Raw genomic sequence first — 9809 nt, 5'->3', positions numbered from 1 at the left:
TGAGTGAGTGAATGTGCAAGCAAGAGAGTGATAAGGGGGAGTGGGTTGGGTGGTAGTGAGTGTATCAATACTGAGCAATTTTCCTAACCTGCAACCTGTATGAAGAGAATCTCTCAAAACGCTCATGTGAAAGCTTCTCGAGGGCAAGAATTGTTGCTTTCGTGACGCCGGCAGAAGTACAAACAGCTGTTTTCAAAAATAAACAAAAACAAATAATACTACTTTATTAGTATGACTAATGTGAGTTTAATAAAATATTATTAACACGATCAAATAATTATGTTTTAAAATATTTGAAGATCTTTTGTTCATTTATAATTGAAATCGAATATTAAGTTTACGGACAATCAAAATGAAGTTATATCATATATAAACACTACATTTAATGCTGATCAGGAATATATATGCAATGGAAAAATTAAAACCTATTTTGGGACAATATTTTAAGGCTTTTAATTCCATGAAATTATAAAATTGATTCATAATTAATTAATTAATTCATAATTATATCATTCCGATTTATATTGTTCTCTTAACCAATTATTACAAATATTTTACATGAGCTCTTTGAAAACGTTAGCAGAGACCAAACCAATTTGGTGTGTGTCCATGCTAAATGAAATTGGTTGTGAAATCGGGAGCACAGTTTTGGTTTTTCCGACGATTTTAATGGGGTAAGACTGTTTGAAGGCTCAGGAAGTGTGGCCAACTGCAAGTGTATCAAAAATATATATTTTGTTTTTCTTATTAAATAAAAATTTAGCCGAGATATGCCAATAATATATATTTTTATAAAGATAAGGTCACGGTTTAGCCCTCAACTTTGCAGAACTTCTTGGAGGTTTTGCGCAGCTTTAACCACCACTCGAAGTCGTTTTTGATAAATTTAGCTTTAACTGCACGATTACGTTCTTTGACGAATTTGTCGCGATCCCGCAGCCAAATCCGTGCATATTCCCAGCCAATCAGACAGGCCATATTTACCGGAGAGCACTGTAAAAGAAAGCAATTGAAACCATCATTTATTGCCTACTTAAGTGGGCTTTGTACCCATTTAGGACATACATCCGATTAACAAATAAAAGCCTAATATAATACTAGGAATATAATTTTATAATCACCTCTAGTTCGCAAGATGGTACAAAGCGTGGCCTTTTTCCAGCCACTGTGGTAAGATTATCCTTTGGTCTACAAAGACGAGACATTGACCATTCTTTAGTTAGCTTATTCATTTTTTCAGGGTCTTCTATTTCCTTGTTTCACTACGAACAATAAAAATATTTAGTTACTGAAGATTTTGAAACACACATATCCGAATGCAAGAAAATTTCGGATCTGAGACTATAATATGTTTGAAGGAAAATGCTTGACGAATAAGAACATTGCTAAAAGTATGACCTAAAAGTTAAACGAAAAAAACAAAGAGAAATAATATAAGAATGGAAACCGCCCCGAACAAACTTGGTGAAATTCCTGAAACTAACCATCCGAAGGACAAACACTGAAATGTTTCGAAGGCGTTTCCTTCAACCAACAAAGCCAAAGACAACAACATGGCCAGGACCAAGAAAAAGAAGAAGAGGCATAACTAAGAAACAGAAATTGAACCTAGAACTGAAAGACAAAAGGCAAAGAAGTATAAAAAACTTTAAGTCAATACACCTACACAAAATACAACAAGAGCGGGCAACAACAAAAAATAAAACAAAATTAAATAGAAGAAGAAAAACTCGCCACTTTCCCCCCAAGCCGAAAAACAGAAGAAGCAGCACAAGAAAAACAAAACACGGCGACAGGCCAACAATTTGAGGTGGGCGTTTTGAAAAGGAGGTGTAGCAGTGGGTGGTGACTCAGGTTCTTTGTAAGGGATAGAAGAAACTCCTCGAAATACTTAAAAAAAATCCAACATTTCTAAGTAAGAAGAAAAATATTTAAAATTTCTTTAAAGCCTTAATTTATAGCTTTTCTTATTATCTTTGTGGCATCGCAGTACTTCTTATTTTAGTGTTCTTAAATATCTTTTTTTGTTGTAAAATATTATTTTCGACAGTGTACATGCTTCGACCAAACGTAAATCAAACAAAAATAAAACAAAGCAAAACAAATAAAATAAACAAAACTACAGAAAAGTAGCAGACGACGAATACGAATATACGATGACGATGAAGCAAACAAGGAGCAAACCCAAACAATTCCAGGCAAATAATTAATCGATGTTGTTGAACATCGAATGCCCTATAAATATAAAAATTGATATGTAAAACAGGTATATTATATGGTTGTATTATAAATGTTAATATATGATAAATTAACGGCTTTTCGCAGAATGGTAAATAAAAATATTAAATAATAATAAAGTGAGTAAATATTAAAATACTCTATGATTAATTTTCAATAAGAAATACATTAAAATAATCTTAACTACAACGACCCCTTAATTCTTATTACAAAAAATCCATAATTATTATTAATTTATGGATTCATGGATCTGAGAATAAAATAACATAAAAATGCGAAATGTTAAGTATAAGACAAAAATTAATTGTATTTTCGGGAATTGCACTTTGAGAACAAGAGAGAGTGGAAACAGAAAGGAACGGAAGAAGAATAAGTAAGGGCGCAATAAACGAAGAAGCCAAAAGAAACAAAAAAAATAACAAAACAAAGACAAATACAAAACATGATGATAATGATGAAACAAACGAAGCATTTTCCGTTTTCTAAAACAAACATTTGCAAATGTTCTCAACAAACTTTTTATTTGGCCAAAAGAATGAGGGAAACAGAAGCCAGACAGCTGTGGGTGGTGAGGGGTGTTTAAGGGGGGTGTGGTTGGGTTGCACCGAAGTGGGGCGAAGTTTCGAGCAAACAAACACACAATTACAGTTACAGTTGTGTTTGTCTCTCCGTTGCTGTGCGCACTGCAAACAAAACTTCCTATTTTAACCCACCGCCTCCCCTCGTTGCTTCACCCCCCGGGGGGCTTATGCCGTCCCCCTCGCACTCACCACATCTTTCTCCTTTCCTCATTCCCGCCTTCGCCTGTCGACCGCTCACGTGCAATTGTATGCGTAAATAAGCATTTTACTATACAACACAAACTGTTTCTTGTCCTTGTCGTTGTTGTTGCTTTGCTACCCAGTGTTTTGGGATAATCCTTGGGTATAATTGGCTAGCGAAATTGTTTACTTTTACTTATTTTCTGTATTATGATCTTAACAATATATGTATAAAATAATAAAAAATATTATTTATATGTTTTTTCCTTTCTATCTGTCTTCTATATTTAAATGTTAGGTTTTAAGAAGAATATTTAAGGTCTTAAATATAAAAAATATAACTTTTCCCGGAGATGCCGGGGTACAATAACTTCGAAAATTACAAATTTATTGTTTCTTACATTGGTTTTAGTGCTATTTGTTTATTTCAGGGGGGTTTGGGGTGGAGGGTTTATTGTCATCCCCGCCCTCTCAGTCTGTCGGTCCCCTCCCACCCCTCCCCATCATTTCTACTTCTTCTTCTTGTTGAGCTGCTTTGTTGTTGTTTCAGTGCTCATTAGTCGCATTCGCATTGGCTCCTTGTTGTGTTTGTATCTGTGTGTGTGTTGTGTTTGCCCCTGTATATGTGTTTGCATTTGTTTGTTTTAAAATTTTATTGTATTTCATTCAGTTGTTGTTGCTGGCTCGTTTTGTTTCAATTCCTTGTTGTTGGCCTTGCCGACTTCGTTTACTTTTAACCCCACAATGCCCCCAAGGATTATTTGCCCACCTTCAACTTCCTTTTCCTTTTTTTCCAGGGATATTTTGTTATATTTTTACTAGAGTCGAATGCATTCCAACTGATTAAGCAGTGTCTATGGAATGATAATAAAATATATATATTTATATTAATTAAAAATAAAGTTAAAATCGTATTTTGACATAGGGACTAAAAAGTATAGATAAAAAACAAATGCGTCAAAGATAAACCAAAATTCTTGACCACAGCCTGAACCACTTGTTAAATGGAATTCCGCAATTAGTTTCTAGAATTTAAATATATATATATATATGTACATATGTTCAAGTTCTTAGTAGTACTTACTTATAAAGCCGAGTTTAGCTTTGTTTTGCTCACTTTTCAATTACATCTCAAGGCATTTCAGCGCAACGACGACAGCCATGAAAAAGTGCAGTGAAATATTCGACATATTCCAGATGAGCAACAACTATGACAAAAACCATAAAAATAAAACTAAAAAACCTTAAAAAAAAAAAAAAAAAAACAACCACTAAAGCCAAGAACTAAGGCAACAACATAAGCAGACATATACTTTTCAACGCCCGACCACCCACAAAAAACTCACGTGTTGCCGACGTTCGTTGGCAAAGTCAAAAAAGAAAAAAAAATCTTAATTAATTAATTTTTTGCATTTGCTTGTTGTTTGATTTGTGCCTGACTTTTTTGGTGTTTCCCTTGCTTTCAGATATTTTTTACATTTTGGTTTTTCTTCTTAGCATAGCTGCGTTGGCATTTTTGTTGCCGCTGCGGGAGTGTTTATATGTCATTGTTATTGTTAACAGCTGTACTTTTGCAATTTTACAGCGGTAAAAGCGCAGGAAAAAAACAACTTGCACATAAAAAACAAACGTAGCAAAACAAAACAACAAAAAATAAAGCCAACACGGACAGAAACAATAACAACAATAAACACATGAGCTGCAGAGAACAAATTTTTGCTGACTGCACATGAAAAATCAACGAAAGTGGGGAAAACCTAACCAAAACGAAGCGAATGCACAGCAAATTACGAATATCAGATGGCAAAAAAAGATTTAAGACTTTTTTTAGTTTTTTAGACCTTAAAGTAATGCAGCTTAAAGAGAAGATAGCATTTTGTTTTTAGTGGAAGTGGAAACTATTTGCAGGCGCTGCAGTATTTTGGGCATTATTTTTGTTTTAAAATTTCTATTAAATATTCTTAAAATGTTTACAAACGAAATGGAAATACCTAAGTTGTTTCAATATAATTATATACATATAACTTTAAAGTCCTCCATTCTCAAGTTTTAGAAGTTTTAAATGTTTTTCCCAATGCAGGGGGAGTTCTGCGTCCCTGTTATTGTTAGTATTTCTGTCGCTGCTTCTTGTTATTGTTGCTAGCCGAATAACAAAAAAAAAAAATACAACACAGAAATAAGCAGAAGAACAAGAGTAAAAAATTGCAACAACAACCAGCTGGGTCGGGGTTAGTAAATAAATGCGACAAGCGTATTTTTTCCGTTCAGCAAAACAATGTCAACACGGCGAAAACATTTCGACCGAAAGTATAAAAACTACCAAAAAAATACCTCCCGCATATTTTTGGTAGCAGTAGCACTTGCCGAATAAACATTTCATCATAATTATATTCAGATGGGGTACAGTTGTGTTTCAGTTAGTTAGTAACTTGCAACTATGTGTTGCATACCACAGAGCCCCCTTATCAAGAGGTCTAAGGAAAATGGGGAAAACAGAAAACCCCCACGGGGCGATGAAAAACAAAAGAAAAATTTGTTTACTTCCGCTTGAAGTTTTGCCAAGGTTTGCGATTTGTTTTCTAGCGGGTGGCAATAGAAGTCAAAAGATTTTACATTCGGAAATTCGGAAACTTGGTTTAATACATAATCATAAAACATAGAATAATACATCTTCTGAGTTATTTATACTAACAAAGTAAACCTTTCTTGTTTATTTATTTTTAAATATTTTATTAATTCTTACTGAAGATTTGATTGCTTAACACCTGTACTGTGGACATTCTCCTTATAACTCCCCTACCCCACCCACACACTCCTTTCTTTTCTTCCGCGACAAAGGCAGAGATAGACAACAGTAACAACAACTAATTAAGTTCATTGCTTCTATTTGCGTATTTCGCTGCCTTGCATGCAAACGTATTTATGTACACACAGCAGAGGTAAAAAAAATAACATTACAAATTAGTCCCCAATAAAAATAAATCGGATATCTAAGAAAAAAACATTTCAGATTTTGATTGACAAAATATTTTAATAAGTGGGAAAATCAATTCGAAGTTATAATTAATATAATTATAGCTAATATATAAAATATACCTCAAAAAATTTGTTCAGTACAATATTAAAGTATTTAGAAAACTGTAGTACACTTACATTTTGACCGCAAGTGTATCTGCACTTATACATACACCTACATACAAACAAATGTATGTTTTTCTTGTTGCCTTTTTCTGTTGCTGTTGTTTTACTGTTGTTTTAGTTATTGTTGTTGCTGTTTTGCATATTTTTTGCAGTTGAAGCTCGACAACAAAAGGCGGCCGAAAACAAAACAACAAGAGCAACAAAACTCATCAGGCTCATCTTCATTAACTTTGCTTTCTGTCTTTCTGTCCGTTTCCCTTCTTATACGTACCACCCCATTTACCATACCCCCTCCGGAACTTCTTCGCCATTGCCATTTTCCCCAACCCAACTTTCTTGCATTGTCTCTGCAAAATGCGAAAAACAGAAGAAAAAATACTTTTGTTTACTCTTATGCCTGCGTTGCCTTTACTGTTGTTGTTCCTCTGCCGACGTCGCAGTCGCCGCTGTTTACACAATTCCACAGCCGAAGTCCAAAAACAATAATAATAATAAAAAGAGAGAGCCCAGAAAACAAGTCAGAATTAATTCAAGTCCCAAAAAAAAATTTGATCTAAGGATACTTTAAATTTTGAAAATAAAACGATTGATGAGAACTTCAGTGGCTGTTAAACGAAGTTTTTCTATTAGAGATAATATAAATAAATAATAACATAAAAATACGTTAAATAGTATATTAATTTTTTTGTCATTCCCTAAAATATTGTTAATTTAAAGAAACGTCTAAAGTAATTAGTATAATCAAACCATTTGCTATAAAATAAATATAATTTTTTTTTTACACTAATGGCTTTCATGGGTACCAAATCTTCAATACCTCCTATGTATGTAAAGTCCCAAAAGATTAGTGATGAAAAAAATCAGAAGCAAAAGCGACTGAGAAATGCGAAATGGATAATGACCTTCAGCTGCGTCGCTGCCTTTGTCGGCATCTCAGTCGGCAATGGTGATTGTTCGTTTCGGGAGGGGACGAGGGGTCAAGAAACAACACGACTTAATTTCTGGTAGTCAGGGACATTATACCGTCGCTCTCTTTCTCTTTTCGTTATCCCCGCCCACGCACAAACATTGTAAACAAACGAAATTGCTTCCTAGTTGTAAATTCGCACGCAAACAAGCGCAAATACACTGGGAAATTCGATTATATTAAAAATAGGGTGTATATCACATATTATATGATGCCTACTAAAAATTAAGATGCTTTGTAAGTATTGTATATTTTTAATTACATTAGAAAATCGAAGTTTATGTGTTAGAACATATCTTTAATTTGTTCAGTGTAAAACATTTAGCGGTGACTGTGCGCCTGCTCTCTCTCAGTTTTCCCTTTTCTCTCCTTGAAAGAGCAAGTTCTTTCCAAATCGCTCTCGCGTTCTCCTGTGCAAACAAGTGTTTGTTTGCTGCGTCGCTGTCGACGTGGGCAGAGGCAGCGGCAGAGCCACCCCTTCTTCCAACAGAGAAGACCACCACCCCGTGCCCTGTCGAACTTTCTTATTTGATTACTCGCAAAAAGGAAAGACTCCCGCTCTCTGTCAAATTGTGACAAACGAATTTGTACTAATTAGCATTTCTCTTGCGGCCTTCACAGTGGGTCACGTCGATTAAAATGTGCCCTGTAAACGATGACTTCTTATTTTACTCGCTGTGCACGCATTACTTTAAGGCAGATTAAAGACTGGCACATGGTAAGCAAATGATCGGAAGGTGGACCCGGCATGTTATCAACATTATGAGTTAAAGTTTCCATGATATTAGAAGATGTTTAAGAATCTTAGCCTTTGACCATAAATGATAAGAGTGAATATTTAAATAAACTAAGTCATGATGATTATTAAAAAAATTGGTTGAATTTTAATGGAGAAATTTGTTAATATTATTATTATTCATACATATTACAAATTACAAATTATTGCATTTTACAAATTAATTATAATTACAAGATGATGTTATAAAACAAAACTATTTATTAATATATTGACATGAATATATTTAATCATTCTAATCCACGACCAATTTTAGATGTTTTCATACCACAGTGCTCCCCAAAAGGTAGCTGGGCAAAAAAATTTGCTCAAGAACAAAAAACTAAGACAGAAAGCGCGAAAGAGAAGGCAAGACAATAGCTTTGTAAACGACAAGAGAAAGAAAAGAAAGTGGTGGAGAAGTAGGAGGATGAGAGAACAGCACGTGAACTGAGAACTTGCGCACGAGAGAAAAACAACAGCAAAATAATAACAAAAGAAAAATACACCACCCACGCATTCACAAAAAACGCATTGAACTTTGCTGAGCCAGAGAAAAGATCAGAGAACAATCTGAGAAAAAATTAAGAGAATATCTTAAAAAAATAAAAAAATATATATTGTTTTTATATTTCACATTCTTTAATCGGTAAGTGAAAACAGGATAATACGGCGAAAAACAATAATAAATAAATATTATAATATGATTTTTACGTTTAAATTTTGTACAGTGCACAACTGCAATCCGTTTGCCAGCAAAAAAAAAAACAACAACAAAGTTATAGTGCAACTACAACTCAAGGCAAACCATTTAGGCAGCGACGCCGGCAGAGCGTGGGCAGCGACGTAGGCAGAAGAGAAGACGGAAATACCAGGCGAACGATGACGAACGTAAAAACTACGCACCAAGCACAAAAACAACACCAAAACACGCCACGAAAAACAAACAAACAAGCAAGGAGAGCGAGCGAGAAAAATATACCAAGGGGGAGAGAATGACTGAGATGGCCGATGGGAGTGGGAGAGCACCTGCCCCCAACTGTACCGCCCACTCGGCTAACGAGCAAACAAAACAAAACAAAAATAAATAGAAACCGAAACAGAAACACAAGGAAAGCAGCGAAATAGAAAAGCAGGAAATATTTCGAACTTATCAAGTGCGGGGGAGGGGATATAGAAGACTTACAGCTTTGCATTTCTATTATTAATTAGTTCCTACAAAATGAACTCGAAAGTATTAAACAAAGTATGAAGAATCGTAAAGAACATTTTGAAGGACTTATTCTACTTTTATTCATAAAATATACGAAATTAAATTCTTGTTTATAAATTTTACCTTTATCTATTTTATTACATTATTTAATTTATTGTATTAAAATCAAAAGGCAAATTCTAACATTGCAATATTAATTTAAAAACTCACTTGCTAGAAGCAAACACAATAATCTTTTGTCAAATATGACCGCTTTCAATGAACTTTCTTTTGTTTTGTTGATTTTTTTCGTCTTAGTATTATTTTACTACGACGTAGTAGAAATTTCGTTTCATTTTGGCGCGAAGCAGCTTTTGATTATGGGTTTTTATTGATACGTTTTTTTAGTTTTGTTATTTGTGCCGACCTCGGTTCGTTCAACTCGTTATTTTTACTGAACCGCTCCTGTCTACTTGTTTGTTTAATTTTTTGCCATTTCTGCTTCACATTTTATTTGTTTGTTTGACTCGGCTGCGCGTGTCGTTGTGTGTGTGTGCGGCCCAAGAAGCGGTCGTCTCCCTCCCCACTGTTCAGTCACCATCCCCTTCCCCAACAACCATTCATCCCATACCACTCCCCCTTGTTTTGTTGTTGTTGCCGTGTTTCTTTTGCTCTTTATCAAAACAACTGCGCAGTCGACGTTGACGTCGCGTCACAGTCAGCCTTCATACAGCT

At 34.6% G+C, this 9809-nt stretch overlaps 1 protein-coding gene and 1 long non-coding RNA gene across 3 annotated transcripts; one reads left to right on the top strand and one right to left on the bottom strand.

Annotated features, from left to right (window-relative positions):
- Window positions 1-729: 729 nt before the first annotated feature.
- LOC108118472 lies at window positions 730-9795 on the bottom strand. 2 transcript variants are annotated; one of them, XM_041818643.1, is made up of 3 exons: window positions 9306-9795; window positions 1122-1262; window positions 730-993 (listed from the first exon to the last, which is right to left on the bottom strand). In XM_041818643.1, the coding sequence occupies exons 2-3, from the start codon at window positions 1230-1232 to the stop codon at window positions 811-813; spliced, it is 294 nt and encodes a 97-aa protein (XP_041674577.1). In that variant the 5' UTR covers window positions 1233-1262; window positions 9306-9795; the 3' UTR covers window positions 730-810. The 2 variants fall into 2 exon arrangements, with proteins under 2 accessions (XP_041674577.1, XP_017086685.2); XM_017231196.2 differs by lacking the exon at window positions 9306-9795 and having other exon boundaries at window positions 1122-1882.
- On the top strand, window positions 8088-9186 carry LOC121530164. The gene is made up of 2 exons (XR_005993841.1): window positions 8088-8531; window positions 8614-9186. It is a non-coding gene; the product is annotated as an uncharacterized LOC121530164 (long non-coding RNA).
- Window positions 9796-9809: the final 14 nt, after the last annotated feature.

Source organism: Drosophila eugracilis, unplaced genomic scaffold (genome assembly GCF_018153835.1).
Source record: "Drosophila eugracilis isolate 14026-0451.02 unplaced genomic scaffold, ASM1815383v1 contig_1197, whole genome shotgun sequence".
NCBI lineage: Eukaryota > Metazoa > Arthropoda > Insecta > Diptera > Drosophilidae > Drosophila > Drosophila eugracilis.
The sequence above is the reverse complement of the archived record's forward strand: the minus strand, read 5'-3'. Positions and strand labels throughout refer to the sequence as shown.

Coding starts and splice junctions, on each gene's coding strand:
- LOC108118472 (XM_041818643.1), bottom strand. CDS start 1,232: ATGAATAAGCTAACTAAAGAATGGTCAATGTCTCGTCTTTGTAGACCA. Junction 994..1,121: donor TACCATCTTGCGAACTAGAG/GTGATTATAAAA, acceptor TTTCTTTTACAG/TGCTCTCCGGTAAATATGGC.